This window comes from Pagrus pagrus (genome assembly GCF_965226575.1).
Source record: "Pagrus pagrus genome assembly, chromosome: 15".
Lineage (NCBI taxonomy): Eukaryota > Metazoa > Chordata > Actinopteri > Spariformes > Sparidae > Pagrus > Pagrus pagrus.
In genome coordinates this window covers 8,898,828-8,919,526 of record NC_140199.1, presented here as the reverse complement: position 1 = coordinate 8,919,526, position 20,699 = coordinate 8,898,828, and the positions used below count along the sequence as shown (strand labels likewise).

General features: G+C 41.7%; 1 protein-coding gene across 3 annotated transcripts; it reads right to left on the bottom strand.

Moving 5' to 3' along the window:
- Positions 1–313: 313 nt before the first annotated feature.
- LOC311271105 (protein FAM13A-like) lies at positions 314–20,665 on the bottom strand. 3 transcript variants are annotated; one of them, XM_084376576.1, is made up of 21 exons: positions 20,281–20,655; positions 19,391–19,592; positions 18,899–19,111; positions 17,651–17,831; positions 15,763–15,937; positions 15,086–15,195; positions 9,379–9,582; positions 9,031–9,154; positions 8,606–8,682; positions 7,792–7,843; positions 7,060–7,134; positions 5,514–5,721; positions 4,361–4,610; positions 4,061–4,193; positions 3,562–3,643; positions 2,403–2,611; positions 2,212–2,295; positions 1,814–1,918; positions 1,271–1,485; positions 986–1,087; positions 314–550 (listed from the first exon to the last, which is right to left on the bottom strand). In XM_084376576.1, the coding sequence occupies exons 1-21, from the start codon at positions 20,308–20,310 to the stop codon at positions 424–426; spliced, it is 2,958 nt and encodes a 985-aa protein (XP_084232702.1). In that variant the 5' UTR covers positions 20,311–20,655; the 3' UTR covers positions 314–423. The 3 variants fall into 3 exon arrangements, 2 of the variants coding, with proteins under 2 accessions (XP_084232702.1, XP_084232703.1); XM_084376577.1 differs by lacking the exons at positions 18,899–19,111; positions 19,391–19,592; positions 20,281–20,655 and adding an exon at positions 18,593–18,714; XR_014624354.1 differs by lacking the exons at positions 314–550; positions 986–1,087; positions 1,271–1,485 and adding an exon at positions 2,716–2,809 and having other exon boundaries at positions 1,900–1,918; positions 20,281–20,665.
- Between the last annotated feature and the right edge of the window lie 34 nt (positions 20,666–20,699).

Sequence of the window (20,699 nt, the reverse complement as noted above, 5' to 3'; positions counted from 1 at the left end):
GCAGTTTCCACATTAACCATGGACCAAGCTGTCCAAAAATAGTATTTTGGCACCGAAAAAAAAAGCAAGTAACAAAGGTGCCATAATATACGTACAGTAATCTCAAAAAAGACTAATATGTAACTAACATCAAGTTGTTACAGCGCTTCATCCTTGACATAAATTAGTGATACATTAAATACACTTGCTACATCGGGTTTGTAATAAGATGCGTCATGGACGACAAGGGATGTGTTTTTGGGACTAAGAGGACTCTGCAGTTGCCCAGCATTTAATTCAGACTGTCACTAATTTCCATCAGTTTTCTTCACGTAAAGTGCATCGACATAATGAGCATGGCATGAAACAAGACCACCGGCTTCACAACCTGATTTTTTCAGAAACGATCGACTCCTGTTAAGTTTGGTCCCACTGTGAGTTCACTCAACTGCTCTTGGTTGAGTCCTGTTGTTTACTGAGCAGGGCCTCCAGTAGACGGAGCTTCGCTTTGAGGTTCTTGTACTGGCAGTACTCCTCCGCCATCGGCCCACGGTCCTCCTTCTGACAAGCCCTGTTAACAACACATGAAAAAAAGATGCAAACAAAAGGCAAAACTTTAGTAGTTACAAACAACCTGCAGCAGCTTCCATAACTGGTTGATAGTCCCTATGTTGCCTTACTCAGATAGCTTTGTACAGTGTGTATTGTAATCAGAAACTTACTGTATTTACTTTGGAGGACTAACATGTACAGTAGAAAGGATGTGTACAGTTCAGAGCAAAAAAAACGTCTATCTCTTCGTCTCTTTCCTGAGCTCTCTGTGCTGTATTAACGTTAAGTGAGTGTGCATTACACTGTCGTACCACTACGATGGGATTTCTTTTGTGGATGTTTTTTTCTTTGTTTTTCACGAGGCATTGTTGAAAACCAAATGTTCCAAGTTTATTAAAAGACAAAATAAAACTCAAAAGCCAAGTAGTTTGGTTGTGCGGTGTGCGTCCTTTACCTGCCAGTCTGCCTGTAGAAGTGCTCCTCGAACTCTCGGAGTGCTTGGTGGAGCCGGCGCTTCTCTGATCGTGCCGTCCTGAAGTGGTCTAGTAATTCTTGTCTGATGAAAGAATTGAACAAAAGGAAATGAGAAAAAAATGATTTTCCTGAAATTCCTCTCAAGTGTTAAATATATTGGAAATGCCATCGTAGACGAAACGTCCTCACATAACAGAAATGTCCTCACAGCTGTGGTTTAAAGCAAAAATGAGTCCACACACATGCAGCAGCACACAAGCTGTACCTGGAAGCTTCATGTAGTGTTGCCATGGTGACGATCTGTGGCTGAAGACCCTTCACCTCCTCCAGCGGGGACACCAGAGGTGTTTCAGACATTTCTAGCGAGGGCAGGTGCAGCGACATGTCTGAAGACAGACATCTGGGGGAAGTAAGCCAGAGTGGCTGCTGCCCGGGGCTTCGCTGTTTGGGACGCTCTTCATCAGAGCCCTCCTCTTCCTCCTGTGTACGTGTATACACACACAGACATCTGTCATTGTAAACATTTGACCATACCAACTCGCCTTGAATATTAGTTAAACGTGTCATCATTATCTGCCCGGATATTTATTTTGCGTGAATCAAATGAAATGTTTCACAATAATTTGGTGTAACTCTTACATCTGACCACTAGAGGGCAGTAGAATGACATTCTTGTATTGGCCAAGGTTATTTTTACCCACATGACAGAAATACAGTGGGTTTGTATAAATCTAGAGATCCCATCTCTCTCTACAAGACAACCACCTCTCATTTAAAATTCAGTACTCAGCATCAGATGTTTACTCACTATGGTCGTGATGACTGTTGAGGCAGCAGAGGAATGCAGCAGCTGCTTGAGGAGGCGGTAGCGATCGTAGAAAGGTTTCATCAGAGTCCGCTCCTGCCTGGTACTCTGAAGACACACGGAGAGAAAGAAACATACAGAGGCAAATTTGTTATTGGTGGTAGCTGCAATGATTAGTCGATCAAAAGAAAACTAATCGCCAACTATTTTGGCAATCAATTAATCATTTCGGTCATTTGTCAAGCAAAAATGTCAAACATTTGCCTTCCAGCTACAGAATTTGTACCTTTTCTCTGTCAAAATGCTTGTAAATGAAGAGTCTTTGGGTTTTGGAGTAGTGTTGGACGAAAGTAGTAACCAAACAAAACAACAAGAGATAAACACATCCAGACTGGTCTTACTGGTCGTCCATGCAGATTCTCATAGTAGAGCAAACACTTCTGCAGGCTGGTTTTCTCCATGGTCATCTGGAAATGGGACATCTCCTGCACGTACAGGCACAATGAAAACTGTTAACAGATATTCTCCCTCTCAGGGAATGAGACTACAAAACCCACATTTGAATATTTGTAAGCAATTTTGCAGCACTGACCTTAATGCTGTCAGGCAGGCCCAGCTCTCGTCGTCTTTCCTTCAGTCGGTTTGTTATTGTGTTGACCGTTTCCTCCACATTTGGTTTGGTGTTGCTGTTGTTGTTGAGCTGTTGCAGCTCCATCCCTGTTAGTGCTGCCTCCTTCTGGTCTATGTTGGTGCCTCCCTGCCCTCTCAGCCCCCCTTCTTCTGATTGTCTCAGCTTCAGCTCTAAGAGAGGACAGAGGATCAGAAAAATATTTATTTTTTAAATTAAAATAAATACAAATTTGTTAATGGCTTGTATAAAAGCCTAACAAAATGTGTCCTCTGACAGAAAAAGCTGAGTCTGGAGATGGAAGTAGCTGCACCGGAGAGGAGTCACAGAGAGGAGGAGAGACCGGGCCTGCAGCCTACCTTCCTGTAAGCCTATATTTGGATTAAACCGTGAACAAATGGAGGAGGAAGGGGGGTGAGGTTATCTTGTCCTGGGCACAAGCAAGATACATGGTGGCAATGTGAATCTAAAATCTAAGCTCTTGTTCTCTAGTAAACATTTTGTAATTGAAATTCAGTGTTGGAAAATAAGTAAGTACATATTTCAATGACTTGTACTTGAGTATTTTCAGTTTATGCTACTTTATACTTCTACTCAACCATAATTATTTAACAGCTGTAGTAATTTTCAGTAAAATCAAACACAAACACGTCAGAAATTAAACCACTGGTTCCCATTGCAGGGACAAAACCAGCATGTTGTTTGGCCCTTGCCATACATCAGATGTCTGAGCAGTTCCACCAAAGATTGATTCTTCCCTCTGAACCTCTGATGTTTTCATTTGAATAATTATTTGAGGCCCAAAGTCTCTAATTTTTCACAAAAAACAAAGATGAGAGAATATTCCAAAAATATGAATACAGATAAAATTAGCTCCGCCTCAATCAGAAAAATAAATAAATAAATAAATAAATGTTATATATATATATATATATATATATATACACATTTAAATGGAACTTTTACATCGATTGATCACTATTAACCACCTTATAATGTTATACATCAGAGGTCGTACTATACTTTTGATGCTTTAAATACATTTAGGGCAGGCTACTTCCTCCACCACTGCAATCAGTAGTTGTTGTGTTTATGTGTGTGTGTTTATGGTTCTGTAACTCACCTCTGAGCTGCTTGCGACTCTTGATGAGCTCCTTCATCAGTCTGGCCATTTCTGGATGTGCTGTCTTGTCGTTGTGGGCCGGCTGAAAGCAACAAACTCATATCACTGACTGAACAGAGGCCAGGATTTGTAATTACCTGGAACGTTGTTTCTCATTCTAGGCCTGGGTGGGTTCTAATTTTACCAATATTATTTTTTTCTGTCCGTTAACCACCTGACCAAAGATCAATTGTGTAACAAATGTCATTTTTCCAATGCACCAGCAGAGGGAGTAATTCACTCTAGCATGATGTTCAAGGTTAGCATCCACAGCATCATTATGGAACATAAACATAACTCAGTCACACACAGCCAGGCATGCCCTCTCATGGCTCTGTGAGCTGGTTATCAGCTTTGGAGAAAGACAAAACTGAGCTTCACACTCTGAGCTGGTTACTTCCAATCCAATCATGAGTCTAGAGAATCCAGCTGACCGAGCAGCCAAGATTTCCTCCCTCACCTTGTAGTGCTTCTCCTGCTCAAACCGCTCCTCAAAGCGCCTGATCCTCTTCCTCAGGGAGTGAATGTGTCTGTTGAGCATGGAGATGGACACAGAGCCCTCGTCTGGCTCCGTATGGACGCTGCTGCGAGCCCTGAAAACAGAAATAAATATTTTAATAATTGCTTAACATGGTAGAAACACTCCACTCTGCACCCGTACATTAATAGCTCTGTGATATTTGACAGCCAGAAAATCAAATCTGAGACATCCGCGTGTCACTAATCCTGCATAATGTTGGTGAGGAAACAGTCATCTTACATGCGTATGTGCTGTGAGCACGGTGGAGAAGGCGCTGCATCAGGGTCAAGGTTGTAGCGCAGGCTATGACTGAGGTTGGGGCAGCGCGGTGAGGGAACCGGGCAGTCCGTCGTCATCAAATGGGAGAGGAGTGGGCTGGTGTGAGGGCCCGGTGGGCTCGGCAGAGTGTCGTTTCCTGAAATCCCCTCGGAAAGAACGGCAGTGGAGAAAACAGGACTGGACTTGGAAGAAAGTGGGGAGGGCGTGTGTGCTGGAAGAGAGAGGGAGGACAAAATTAATTTAATAATTTTTATATTGTGAAGTCATTTTTATTTGACTTAATAAAGGAGGTTAGATGCAACAAAATGAGAGTGTGAGCAAGGGAGAAAGAGGGAACAAGAAATAAGGAGTAAGGAAAAAGCTCTTTCCTTTTCAAGATACTCAAATTTAACATCTTCCCAGAGAAAAAAAAATAATTTGGTCCGTCTGTGACTAATACAGTAAACAAGACATCTGATTGGTTTTCATTTTTAGCAGATACAATCTCTGTGGTTAAAAAAACAATGGTTTCTTGTCAGGTTTAGCCAGAACAAGACATGGAAACAAAGGAGGACAGCAAGAAAAACATGTATAAAATCTACATTAGTTTGTAGATATGAAAAATACTACATATTATTGAATATATGAACCAGTTCATCACATCACAGGCGGTTGTGCAAGGATGCAACAGTAACAGCATCGTACCTTATCTAGAAAAGACACACCCAGCTCTGGGAGATGATGGAGCACATAGCTGGCTGTCAAGATTTATTGACTGTTATTAAACTAGCATCAGAGGAATTACAGCAGCTAGAAGGAGGCTCTGAATCAAAACAGATGATGAATTACAGTAGATACTATAAATAAAAAGGCACTAACGCTGTACACATGAAGTATGGCTCTTGCGCTGACAGGGTTATGGATTTGATTCTCAAAGTGACCCCCCATGCTGGATGACTGTGAGGTGCTTTAGATAACATAATTCCCTAAATATTCAAAAGAAGTCATTGGCAGTGTGCTTTTACAACTTCTACATCATTTTCCTCTTTGCTCCAAATAAATATTTAACACTAGAAGCTCAGAAACTCAAATATTATCATTTCAGCGTATCAGAAATTCATTGCCGTTCTCTTACCCGGCTGTGATGAGTCCACCGTCTGCTGCTCCTGAGCTGGTGGTGACAGTGGCAAGTGGAGAGGCAGCCTGTGGGTCAAATACAGGCTCTGCTTTTCAGCAGAAAGAGGCTGTTGCTGGGCAGGTAGGTTCTCCTGAGATTGGGGGTCTCCTGGTGAAGGCAGAGGTCCCAAGTCAGCCTCCAGGGCTTGTAGCTTGAGGGAAGGGCTCTGGAAACAGAAGCAGAACATGGCTTCAGGGATGCAAACGTGCAGGGACAGGAGCAGTGTCTCCAATGATGTGTTGGTGTTCGCGTGGAGTCTTCAGCTGCACGGGAAATCCTTTAAAACCATTTCAGTATCTCCTATAAAAAGAAATATTCTAGCACTGAAGCGTGGTTGGGCAGAGAGTTGTAGGATGAGGTGAGATGAGTGGTTGCCTCGTGCTCCTGAGAAAGGAATGAGTCAAAAGGTAGACTACAGCTCTTTCGGGGGTGGCTGATGTACATGGAAACTTCTAAAAAAAAACAGCAAGTCTTTCTTCAGATTTCCAGTCAGTTACAAAAGCATTGTTCAGCATCACATGTGAGGTGGTACGCATCTCCAGGCATGCAAAAACAGACTTCGCTGTAGCTCTTCTCTGGTCTCTGTGCGACTGGAAACCACTCAGCAAGGAAGGGATTCAATCTGCTAGACCAGGATCCTGCTGACTTTAGTCAGTCAGTGAGTCAGATTCCTAACATGCATCAGCATCCAGCGTAGGATCCCTGATGAGCAACACACAGTAATCCCATTAGCGATATCGCTGTGATCCCCACATCACCTGATCCACGGTTTGTGGGGTGCTAAATCCACATGGTTTTCCCTCTGACTGGCATTCCCGGCACCTCTGCTGCTGAACTGCCTCCACATGGATTATTCATCATGCTCGGAAGAAGGGGGCGGCGGGAATGCCGCTCCTGACGGTACGTGTGGTGTGGGTGTGTGTGTGTGTGCAAGGGAGGAGAGAAGGTATATGACGAAGCGTTTCCACGGCAACGTTGTCAGACCGAGCGAAGGAGTCTATTTGATGGAGCTGCGGGGAGTCACGAAACTGTTTGCCTCTGTATGAGTGAGTGTGTGGAGGCGTATATGCATCGAATTCTGATGGTGCCAAAAAACAAGCTGCACCGAAAACATTTGGGTTCAGAGCATTTTTTCCTTTGCATGCTCTGACATCATTCGCAGCATCATCAGCAACAGCAGCAGCAGAAGCAGCCGATAGGGGCTTGGTTTCGCCTGTCTCACCCTCCTCGGTTCATTCATAAAAAAAATAAATAAAAAAAACAGCTTTGTGCGTCACACAGAGGAGGTGGAGGGACAGAGCGAGGCTGTCATTAATGAAGCAAACACCCACAGGCAAACAAGCTCACACCTAGCAATACACACACAGGTGTGCTCTTAAACACACAGGCACGCACAGGCACACAATCACTGGAGGTATCAGAAATCCTGTTGTCATAGATACCCTCATCCTAAAGAAAGTGTTAATTTGTGTATCTAAAACGGCTGCAGGGAAGGAGAACTTACGTCATGGCTGTTGTTCCTGCCTCTGCAATCATTGTGTCTGTCAGGAGAACCGCTACACCCTCCTCCTCCTCTGCCCTGAAGACACAGACAGCATACGCACTGATGAAGACTCATTCCCCGAGCCCATTTACTGATACGCACCAGCGCGGCCACACATGCACACATACTCATGTTCATGCAAGTTGCAATGACACAGTTAGTTTTTCAGGTAAAGCTAAAAAAAGACCAAGTAAAGACCAAGATATAATTCATCTTAATAGATTTTTAAACACTGTCCCAGGATAACAATTGCACTCATTATCATTATCCAGCCGTGTAACCCTCAAAGCTAATTAAAGCACCCTGAGTGTATTTTGTTTTGTTGCTGCTTAACAAAATCTTCTTTTAATTTGGTAACCTGGTGTGCACGTATCGTGACATGTATTGTGAGTAACTCTGTGAATCCCATCTCTACTTTCTAGGTGATTGTGTCAGTCTTATATCAAGTGAGATATTTTTAACTTTGTGCAGGGAATCTATGTCACTTATAAACTTTTTAGTTGAACTGACTTAAAGGCTCCGTCAGTAGTTGGCTTTCTTTATAATGTGCATCAGTGCATAGCATTTGCTAGCTTGTGAGCCTGAGGCTACAACTCTCAGTCCTGGCTATCACAGACTGGCTTGAATTTAAATGGGAGCCTGTGGATATAATTTGGAGATGGCAGTCATATACTTAACAAAAGGTGTATTTACCTTCAGCTCAGACACTTTGGTTCGGCCTTCTGCCTCCATGTCGCACTGCATGCTGAAAAACAACACTCTGTCAACACCAGACAAATATAATAAAATGATGCTACCTATTAAAAAAACACAACAACTTCATTATATCTGGTTCACAGTCCATGTGACTTTGATTCACATGCTCTGTCTGTATTCATAATCAATACTGTATTAAATCTCCTCACAGGCTGGAATGCCCAGCACTGTGGGTAGTTTTGAGGCCAGGCGGTCATCTGGCCCTGTCATTAAGGTAATGGCTTATTTATGTCGGACACTAACTAGGCATAACTGAAATGACCTGTCCTGTCGCTCAGTGCAGCCAGCGCTAACACAAAAGTCAGCCTGCCACCACTCTCGGTCGGCCTAATCTAGCTAGTGTGCCCCTGTGGCAAGTTAGTGTTATTTGGACTGGAATCATATCAGAACCATGACTGTGAGCAGCGTGTTGCTCTGATAACCTACTTCTCAACTGACTGCAGGGCTGAAAGATGAGCTGAGCTGAGAGGGAGCGAGGGGACAAAAACAACTGTAGCAGAAGGAATCAGATAAAATTAAATCTGAACTGCTCCAAAATTACAAACGGATAATGGCTCCTCTCTTTGGCTTGCATTTGAATCTCAGTTAAATTTCAAAAAGCTGACTCAAGAAAGTGCGGGTATTTTTGTGAGTTATTCTTCGAGACCAGTGAACCAAATTTGGTACTGTGAAAACAAAGCAAAGCAGAAACAAAGGAGCAAAACACAAAATGTCATCTTGTGTTGTCCTCATGCTGAAATCTTCCTCTCACCTCTCTGTGTGCTGAGTCTGTGTTTTCACTACGCAGCAGTCTGAAATAGACGATGTCGTGCCTGCTTCTGTGGAAGCCTGAAAAACAATTTCGGTCCAACAATGAACTAAAGGAGTTTTTCCACTTTAAACACCAACAGCATAATTGTGCTACTTCATTTTTACACTACACAAACCACGAAAGGTATTTTGCAGCACACGCAGGAGGCAGCAGCTGACTGCTCCTTTTTTTAGATGTAGCACATTTTTTTCACATCTAGAAAAAAATCCAAAGATCACAGAAACAGTTGTCACTGGATGATAGCAGTTCTAACAGATGGAGACATATAATGGGCTTAAGGAAAGGGAGAGAAAGACAAATGTGAAAGTAGACACAAAACAAAGAAAAGCTAAAAGAAAATCTAAAAGAAAATCAACAAAGCGCACCGTTGAACAGTCCTCTACGATGGATGACGAAGGAGTCGCTCTACTTTCCACCTCGTCTTCTTCTTCCTCCTCTTTTTCCTTTGACATGGAGGTGAATGGTGGCATCTTGTGTTGTGAAAAAATCCTGTTGATGAAGACGAAACTCATTAATGAGTTCAGATTTACTGAATATTTGCTGTGTGCACAATTGAGTTTTGAGAAGGCCAAGAGGGGGAAGTGAGGGGGCAAATGTTTCCGATCTTCCCCAAATGATGTGAACAGATACGACACTGCTGTCAAGCTGTCAAATCGTTTAATGCGGTAAACGTCATCTGTGCGTGTAAAAAAGCAAACCGAAGCATCCCTCACCCTTTTAGGGTAAGCTCCAACTCAAGTGGCTCTCCCTGGTCGCTTTGGGGTGGTTGGCTCTGGTGCAGGTGGTGCTCTGACCCTGAGTCAGTGGCCTCTGTACTGTCACTGCTCTCCTCCAGAGTTTCCTGGTCTGGAATGAGCTTCTGAATGTCAGTGCTGACGTCAGAGCTGGTTTCACAACCCTGCACCAGTGTGTCAGGACTGCAGAGATACAGAGAGAGAGAGAGATTGAGATGGACAGGGTGCACACGCAGGAGGAGACTTTGTCCTTTATCAGGTTCTTGTAAGAATTCATCACATTTTTAAATAAGTTGAAAGAATTCCTGATAAATTGATTTTGGGTCAAGGTGCTCTGTAGCCCATTTATCCAGAAGGAAAGTGGCTGAACAGTCCATTTTATAGGTTTTCATGGAGAACAAAGGGGCAAGCTAAAAAGACAGTCCAGTGTTTCAAAGCAAATGTAATTCGCCTTGTTTACCGTTTTTGGCCTGTCAGCAATCATGATGATGAAATTCACAGATGGCAGTGACCAATGTTTATCTGTTGTGTCAAATAAATGTTGCACTGGCATATTCATGAGGTACTGGCTCGTGACATCCCAGCTATCAGTTTGTAAGGTTATGCAAGCACAGAAAAATACTTATAATTGAATAAATAATTGTAGAACCTGTTTGAAGCAGCTATTAGCTGAAAAAAGTGTGAAGAATTTTATTACAGGTTGAAGCATAAATTTGTCAGATTGAATCTGTGCTCTTTCAAAAAGCTTAAATTAATTCAAACAGTTCATTTTTTGTAATGACGATGTCTTTGTTTCCCTGGCACAAAAGGGGGAATAAACAACAACATTAAAGAAAGAGAGAGAGAGAAAAGGTCAAGAGCAATGAAAAGGAAAATAATCAGAAGAGGAAGAGAGTACATCTAGGCTGACAAGACAAAGATACTGACAGATAAAGAATAAAAATTCCAACCAAATCAGTAGAATCTTGAACCAATATTTTGAGAGTAGCACAAAAATGAAACTTATATTCACCCATGTTATGGTAACAGGCATACGGTACATGTAAAATCTACAAACAACAGATTTTAAGAGCACCAATCTGCCTGTGTCAACATGACTTAAATCTGGAATGTCCAAACATGAATCCCTGAGAAAACGCTGTCATCGCACAAGGCACTTTAGAAAACAAACATCCAGCGGTTCATGAATCAGCGGTCTTTAATCTAATGCTAGACTATGACACGTCTCATGAAGCTCTAATGAGCTGCTCCCAGCAGAAACAAGCACAACTGATTTGCAGCGACGTGAACCAAAAACATCCCATCGGTCACGTACTTGCTTGAAGCGGTGTGTGACGCTGGAGCCGTAACCTACAGCAGATGGGTCAGTGCAGCAGCAGTGAGAAACTAATGATAGCTGCTTAGGCTAGTGGTCAGAGAATAAGCCAAGCAGACAGCAGCCAGTGCCAGGACATGAATTACTTCCCTGCTTCAAGTCCGCCTTCCTAAAACATCTTCATATTAACAGAGCTTGCTCAGGCGTAGACAACTGTAAGTGTTATGAAGACACTGTAAAGTTCATAAGCAAGATGCAAAAGTTAGCCCTTTCTTCTCAAACCACAGATTTCTTTGTTGGTAGACAGCATGTTATCTATACCTGCTCTAAATCAACTACATTTCTGTCTTCAATCTAAGACTGCTTCACATTATCTCACTCACTTGTGGAGGACTGTAGACCCATGGCTGTTGTCAGTGATGCTGAAGCAGATCAGACAGGAAAACATCCTTAGCCAAAACGTCTAATCTCACAGCAGTCTGGCATTTCATGTGACAGTGAACAGCTTGCTGCTTCGGAGGGACGAAGGAAGCCAAATACATAAAGAAAAAGGGAGCACAGATGCTGAGTACTTGATGGTCAACAACACGAGTGACACCCGGAGGCAGAGAGCTGACCCAACCCCCTTCAATTACCCGTGTTCACACACACACACACGCACACGCTCTCTCTCTCTTACGTATAAGCTCAAACATACGCAGACACAGATACAGCAGCACTTAGTCATAGTTGAGGTCAAGAATGCCAGTTCTAGCACTGCAATATAGGTTGAAGTAGGCCAGAAAGGCCGAGACAACAAAGGCCACATAAACTGCACACAGCTGCATACATTCACACTCAAACATATCAGTTTAAAGGCTGACAGGCACAATCAGAATTAATATCATATATTATACATACTATTACTATTATATTAATGATCAGATAATGTAGAAAGTGACATTCCCATGTCTTTTTTGATTATAAAGCAGGTCTAGGTGCTATTTAAACAGTGTGAAAGTACCAAAATGCTCAGTCCACAGAGAAATGCACACAGCCTGTATTCAGAAACTATGCCCTTAAACGAGCTGTCAGGACCTCCATAAGGTTGTGATGTCACAACTATACAGTCATCGCCTCAGCAATGTCCCCAGCAGCACCATCTTTGCAAAAACACCAGCGGAGCTGATGCAGAAATACAGTGGGCAGCACCTGCTCAGGCCTGTGAAAGCTGACCAATCAGAGCAGAGCTTTTCTGGAGGGGGGGGGGCGTTAAAGAGACAGGCACTAAAACGGAGCATTCAGACAGAGGGTGAATAGAGGTGCTGCAGCAATTGACATAAAACAGTAAAAAAAAGAAAAAAAAAAAGTCTTTATTTTTATATTAAAGCGTGTAAACATTTTCCAGTTGACACCCAAAGTAAAAATATGAACTTGAAAATCAGCAGAACAGGGACCTTTGATTATACTGGTTGACCTACATTTCAAGACTTGACCTGAAAAATGATCATTTTCAGGGGGATTACATAACGTGACTGACATGAAGGGGACATAAAATATTATTGAAGTAAACACCTGACTGAAATCTCTCTTTCCCTTTTCTTAGAATCAAAACTGCTTTTGAAATATTATCTTGTGTAGCTGGTGTGAGACAGAAATCAGACTGAAGGGTCTGAAATCAAACCCTCTGTAGGTATAATTAGACGAGAATCAATATGGACTGTGACGTCCAGACACGGCTAGACGGACAGCATGCAAATGTCAGACATGTTTGGAGAAAACACAACATCCCAATAACAAATCCCAGTCTGACGTACGGAAGCAATTGGCCGATTCTTATATGTTTACATGTCAAATAAAGTCAAACATTTTTAACAAAGGAACCGTGAGAAATGTGGTTACTGTGTCGCTGCTTTCATTGTGAGGGTACTAAATAAATACAAGAACCATTACACACCCTCATTTAGTTGAGGAAACAGGGTTTGGACTCATAAAGGAAGAGGAAAACCTGTGTGCCTTAGATTACAGATAATACTGTATATTAGATCTAGAGGAAAAGACAGTTGGAATAACGCAGAATCTTATCTGTGCTAAAACGATGAGGCTGAGAGGGCTGTCAGATGAAAAATGATTGATATTTGTTTTTCCCTATGAGTGCGAATAAACACTTAGAGGCAGTGAGATACCTGGCACTCATCCTCAGCAGGTGTGACAGATTTTACATCTTCACATCGACTATTATATCTGTAGCTGTGTGTGTAGGAGTGTCTCCACCCACAGAGGGAGCCGAACTCCACATTCTATACAGATGAGTCTCTTCGTGCTCTGCTCTACATGGAGATATCGCCTCAGCGTCTATTTCATTAAAGAGGATGAGGGATAAACCTCATTTGGCAGGTGGGCAGCTGGATTGAGTGTGTATCAGCTTGAGCTGTGGAAATAAATAGAGGGTTGTGTTGGCTGGAATGCAATGACGTGGATGGCCACTGATCCTTCTCCATGTCAGCTTGGAAAGACTCGCTCTGCACATTTCATGCCACCTGTTGGACATGCACAATTGCAACACACGTGAGGGTAGTTTGATTACAGTCTTGCCAGTCTGACATCTGGCTACAATGTTGCTGCCCATGAATATCTAAGTGACCTTTAAATGTAATCTGGCCTTCAGTCCACAAGGATATTTATTAGTAATACCTCATGCTTGTTTTGAAGTAGTCTCCCATAGCCAGACCACAACAGTGAAACTGTGTCAGTACTGGAAAAAGGTCTGGCTGCACTAATTCTAATTCTGGTATAGTGACAAAGAAATGCTCTAAACTCACAATCACAGTCTTCTTGGACAGGGTTTAACACAGGATGCAGCAATGGTGCGCCTGCAAAATAGGTGCCCAGTGACATCATTTATACCGGCAGTCTACATCCCGTAATTCAGACTAGTTTTCAAGTAACATCTTCAATAAAGCAGCAACTTTTCATTTTTTGTCAGACCGGCACGCGCATTTGTTTTGGAACAAGTAAGAGAAACATTCAACATATTTTTAATAATATTATTATTTTTTAAACACAGCTGATTGCAGGACGCATAGCGATAAGGTAATGTATCTATTTGTAGCTATGTAAGAGTAAAACCTGTATTGTAATGACTGTAAAGTTTAGTACCGTTCATACGCCTAGGTTAAATGTAATCCTACAGCTAACAGATTTGGTGATTCAGACATAGTAATTTTGTTGAGCTGAAGCTAAAGTTATCAACATTTACATGTTATGTCTTATTTAATAAGGCATTAAGAATAACTGTAAAAATAGCCAATCTTCTCACTGATAGTCTTGTTTTTTATGGAGGTCATATAGAGACATTAGTACTAAATTGAAAATGTTTCATAACAAAGTAAAAACTCCTTGTAGCACGTATATGAATTCCCCTGAGGACAGATCTTTTTCATCACAAAGTATACAGAACCAGAATGCATGCCTTCTTAAAAATAACAACAGCAAAGTGCTTTTTTGGTCTATTGGCTTCAAGCAGAACTCCCATCCACACACAAACACTAATTAAGACACCAGACACACCACTATACTCATACACATGGGTGACAGCTACAAACCTAATCAGTGAGTGCACGTGAATGCTGTGTCGCATGCTGACTGGAGGCGGACGAAAATAGAAAATATATGAAACGTAATTAAGTGTCTGCACTGCAACCTGATATTGATATTGATATTTACGATTTAAAAATAGAAAGTAGCTCGGTGGCCTCCAAGTTGCGAGTGGAAAAAGTTTGAGAGGCCACTCATCTGCACAGGCAACAGCACTTGTTTCCTGTTGACTACCGGCACTGGTTTTCACGGTTTCTGTTAGTAGTTGTTGCTTTGTAGCCAACAGTGTGCTGCCACCTGCCCGATGCGATCGCTGGTGAATGGAGATCCAACATCCTTAGGCTATTAAAGGAATAACTGACCTGTAGTCTAATAGTCTTTAACATCTTTATCATAAAGTTGCTCTACTTCTTCTTTTTGTAACATCCAATTAAGCCCGTTTAAACCTTGTCTAACAATAAACAACACAGTTTGACATAATTGGGACTTTCATGAACAGAGTGCAGAAGACCTCCAGAGGTTGGCCTTAATTCCCTGTGACTGATGTCTCAGGCTTATCACCAATGATACGACCATCAACCTGACAACTGACTAAACGATGCTGAACACAGAGTGAAATACTACAGGGAAAAAAGGTCAGGTCCTAATTATTCCAACAGGACAGGATATATAAAGGAAGACGCTTGTGTACATTTTACAACAGTTTTGAAACAGCTGCATGAACAAAAGCAAATAATGTTATTGTATCTATCTAGTGCGGTTACAAAATTACTGTTGCAAAGGTGATGACAGTACCTGTTGAGTTGAGTTTTAATCAACGCACTCCTCACTGAGATTGACTTGGTCTCTCCGCCCAGCCTCTCATCCACATGGCTCCGCTCTGAGTGACAACTACTGGGTCGGACCTACCAACGGCAACAAGACTTAATAAACACACGCCACTATAGAGAAATAACAACAAAAAAATAATGGGCCATTATGAACTTATCAAGTAACCTTTATGTTAAGATAACTGTCATTGACTGTATCTATGTAATGCTGAATCTTTATATGATTTTGTTAATGCAATGTGTATTATTTGTCTTGTACGGAAATGAGAAAAACAAACCAATGTGAATTAAGAGATGAAAATTATAAAAGAACATATACCACGCTGTAAAAATACTCCACTACAAGTTAAAGTCATTATGTATTCCATTAATCTATTACTTCTTTGGTTTGTAAAAAATCTGGTAATTGTGAGAAAGACGCGTCAAAATGTGAATATCTTCTGGTTTCTTTACTTCTCTATGACCGTAAACTAAATATCTGTCAGTTGTGGCGAAAACCAGACATTTGAGTACGTTATCTTGGGACATTTTCTTACATTTTATAGACCAAACAACTTATCAATTTAATAAATATTCGACAGATTAATCAACAATGAAAATAATTTTTAGTTGCAGCACGAGAATAAAACAAACATGGTTCACCTCAAAGTGTGAGAGCGCAGAAAGAGTCGGAGGAGGGGGTGAGGAGGAGGCGATCGAGGAGGCCACTGTGTCCTTGGCTGGCATTGGAAAGAGGACCTGAGAATGTCTGATAAGATGGAGCAACAGGGCGTTACACACACTCTGCTCCTCCAGCATCCTGGGTCCCACTGGAACACTGCATAGTGAGGAGAGAGGAAACAACAACACAATGTCACATGCACTACAGGCTATTTATTCAGAATTGTCCTCTGTTCAGTGTTGTAACAAACAGAAGGGAACAGTGTGCCATCTAGTGGAGGGACATACAACGGAAACGAACCGGTCAGAATCCAAAAGGTGATTCATAACCTCAGGAAAATACTTTTTTTTTTTAAAAAAAGCAAAAAAAGCTTAATGGCATCTTCTAAACATCAGAGAAATGATCAGTGTCTGGTCCTAACACTCACAATACAGAGCAACACCTCTGACCGGAAAGATCTCACGTTTACCTGGAAGCAGCTATTTGTTTCTGTTATGCAAGTGTTGTTGTTGACACCATCCATTCTGTGCGGTATTTTGTTTAGGTCTTATCGGATGTATACACGTTAGGTAAAGGTTAACATAGCATCTATCCAGGGAAGAGAATGTGAAAAATGTGAGTATTAATAGATGTGTGTTTACATGGGATGAAGGTCAGTTTGGAATGACAGGACAGAAGTAGCCAGCCACATGGATTACATAACAGACACATAAGAGGGCAACAAGCTGTCTAGAGAGACGTTTGGACGACAAATATGCATGAGTTATAGGAGGGGGTTGCCAAAGATGCTGTCACGCATGCAGCATGGCGTGAACATGTGCAACACTGTCATAGCAATGTTTTAAAATCTTGCAACAGACAAAAAAAGTATATATGTAAAAAACACTATTTTAGGCTGAACAGTTGCTTTGTTCAGCATTTATATCTCATTCATTCTCTTTCATTTTTACTTAAAACCATTATACCATTCCTCTCTCTCTCTATTGTTCTGAGGCCAAAAAAGCACAGGACATTCTCCAACTCTCTGCAGCTACCACAACCCAAACCCACACCCAACTTTTCCAAGCCTCTGCCGCCAACTCCACGCCCCCCAACCGACTCTTCTTCCCCTAGCTATTATCATCTGACATTTCCCGTCATATGCTGAACTTTAGGGTGTAACTGACTCCACATTCCACTGACGTGTCTCTAAAGATGAGACTGAGGGATCGTGTGATGGATGAAAAGTTGAAAGGGTGTTGTTGACTGAATATCATCAAGTTTCCAGTGTGGCAGACGCTGAACACAAGTCTAGCTGTAAGTGTCTCCCTGGAGTTTGTGTTTGTTTACGGTGACGTCTGAGTAACGTAAACAGGACGGGAGAGATCCTGATGACATCTGCTATATCTGTCTGTCTTTTTGCGTGCCATGCTCTACGTTATCAACCACAATCCACACCCATTTCCTTGGTGACAAACCCGACTCCACCCTCAAAGTAGTGGTGCAGCTGTGGAAAAATGGAGCAGACACACAGCTGCTTAGGCTGGTGGATTGGGCCAGACACTTAGGCGGTTGCTCTCGTGACAAACAGACATAGTGTTGTATTTTTTACATCTGGGTCTGACAAAGACGAGCTCGAAGAGAGACAAAACATTTGTGCTCTCATTTGTTGAACTCTAGATTGTAGTCTCTAGTATCTTGATCATACTTTTAGAGAAAACTCTCCAGATGTGTCTCTCTTCAAAACTAAGTATGAAAACCAACATTTCAAAATGCATGTACAGCAGAGACATCTTTCTTAAAGTTATACAGTAACAAGTCATAAAACTTTCTGCTCAGGAGGACATGTCTGGAGAGGATTTAAATGTGGCATTAACAACAGCAACTTACTGGAATATACAAGGCCCAAAGATGGTTGCCAGATTTTCCTCAGGCATGTGATTTGATTGGCTATGAGCCGCCACTCTGGACAGGAAGTGGATGAGGTAAGACAAAATAACAAGGTTGTCATCAGGGAGGTGGCAAAGGTTTTCTCTCAGAGACTGGTTCATCTCTGCTTCATCTGCATATCCTAAAAATAAGTGAAAAAAAATCAGTCACTTTTTTGTTTTAAAGAAAGCATGAAATTTAAGAATATAAACAGCCTAATACAAGAGTACCAAACCCCAGTATGAATAACCACACACATAATAACACACAGTATAAAATTTCACACTAAATAATTAATATAAAGACCTCGCTTTGGATGGGCATTTGTCAGTCATTGTTGCATTCTGTTGAGTAAATAATTAATTGGTTACTCAAAGAACAATCAACATTAAATAATACTTGAAGCTCCAGCTGTGTCTACTGTTGATGTCTACACAAAGAGTCGTTCCCAGGCCAGGGCATCTCTGCACTACACTACTTTATTAAATGCTGTTTTAACGCACATGTTGCATTTATCAATTAATTGCAGCTTCTTGCAATTTGGATATTGCACTTGGCCATTATTGGGATTTTGATAATATTTCATTTAATTATGCAGCCTTAAAACATACCAAGACATACTGGCACTGCTTATAAAAACTGTTTTAAGAATGTTAACCATCCCACAAGTTCTCATACTGGCTACAGTCATTTCACCTTTAATCCACAGCTGCGAGACATAAATTTATATTGTCTCTCTCAATAAAATTCAGTGTTAACCTTTGATCAATATTAATTTATTTAACTGACTGTATAGCAATTATGACTGACTGTTTTGTTAATTTTGTTGTCTGAATTACCTTAGCTTACACGGTCTATATTACCTTAACCTCACAAATATATCATTCTTTAGGACTTGCTCACTTTCCTTATCTTTCTTTAGACAAAGATTGGGATGCAGGACTGGCTACATAGATGCGTGAGAGATTTAATCTTCTGCTAAAGGACACTTCAGTCAGGCAGCTGCTTGTCAACAACAGCTCTAGACTGACAGGTTCCCTACTGTAGCTCTTAAATGGGGTTCAAAGGTACACATTAACGGCAGATCTGCTCAAATCTAAGGAACACCAATAACAGAATTAATGTAATTATGTCTACAATTATTCTAATTCTAAGAAAAAGTTAGTGAAATTTGACCCTACAATGCCATAATTCATGATTTCTTAGTACCTGTGAGGCTTAGAACCAGCTGTTTACGCTGGAGTTCAGGAACTACGGGGGTGGGCAGCTCCCGAAGGAAGAGTTTGAGAAGCGAGGCCACAGTGGGGACGTCTTGCTCATCTCGCTCCATGTCCACTCTCTCTCCACTGTCCCACCGCTGCCTCAGCTGCCTGGTCCGAACCACTGAGCCGCAAAGCCGGAACAGACCTCTGTACTGCATTCCTGCAATAAGGAAACAAGCAGATACAGTCAGTACACATATTCACTTCATATTCATATTCCTTTAGCTTTCCATATCAGTACACCACAATATCTGAGGAAGTACTGCATTCACAGTCCAGTATTATATGAATGAATTTGGGAATTTAATTTCAAAGTATTTCTAAATGGTGATGGTCGAAAAAAAGAGAGAGGAGTAAGAAAGAAGGTAGGAGGAATCAATGGGATAAAAATTAATGAATGGAAAGCAGAGGAGTTGTCTCAAGGATGTAGCTGAATTACCATTCTTATCCAGGAACTCCACCATGTCTCTTAGCACAAGGGGTATGCCACAGACCATCTGCCCATCCTCTCTCAGCTTTTCCAAGGCAACACCAAACACACACCTGGTGGCCAGTTCAGGCTCTGAATCCAGGATGGGAACAATGGGCTCTGGGCTGACCTTAGCACTTGGCCTCAGGATTCTCACTGAAGATGCGTCATTCTGCATGTAAAGATGACATGCAGCAGCAGGCTCAAATACAGAAATCAAACCGCTCCATTGTCAATTTATTATAATCACTTTCCAGGATGACCAGAGGTAGAAAAGTAGTTAGTGATGATCTTGAACCCTTATGTTATACTTCATTACATTAAAGGGGCACTGGGTAGTTTGGAACTGGAAAATAAGGTCCCCTGAACACTGTTTGGAGCTAGAACGGTGGCAGGGTCCGCCAAATATAAACAAAGTAAAAAAGTATGAAAAATAATTCAATGAAAATCTTTCTATTTCTTCAACCAAAATGACAAAGTGCACCTTTAATTGTGGATCCTTGATCCATTTAATGATGTGACAAGACAACGTTAGCTGCTTAGCAATACGATTATACACTCAGCCAAGACACAATGGCATATTTCCTCGAGAAAAAGACACGTCCAAGAATGAATGTGCAGTTAAAAAGTAAAGCCAACAAAATGTGTCTCACGTTAAGGAAGTTATATCCCCCCAAACTCAATGTTATAACAACAGTTAGCTGTCTTTTTTTGTGCGAAGTTGCTTGATTAAAAGAAACTGTAAAAGCAAATAGCTAATATTAGCAGGCAAGACTACCCTACAGAATGTGTACATCGATTAATATGCTCAAAAATATCGAAGAATAGAAGAAGATAGCAGCCTCCACATCTTAACTTACACAGAGCGACAGTGAAGCGCTTGCTCCCATTTTTCAGCTCAGCGGACCGGGACAGCTCTCCATTTCTCAACCTTCTTTTTCCCTCCTCGACATGATGCTCCACTCTCAGAAACTATCGTAAAGTCCGACACACGAGGAGTAAATACTGCCATTGCCTTCACATCTCAGCGTTTAGCTTACAACAAGTGAAAAACACTGTTGTTGCAATGGAGCACGGTTAGCTTACTTCCAACGTTAGCTCGCTTGAAAACTGTTTATGTTGCTAGTCACGTGACCCATGTGTAACCATGGTGACCTGTGGTAGGGTTGCCAGGAGAAGGAGAAGCAGGCTGGCTCGGGAGGCTATTGCTAACCGGAAGTAGTTTAATTTCGCCGTTTAAAATGGCTTTAGTAGGGGAAATATCGTCAGGTGGAGATGT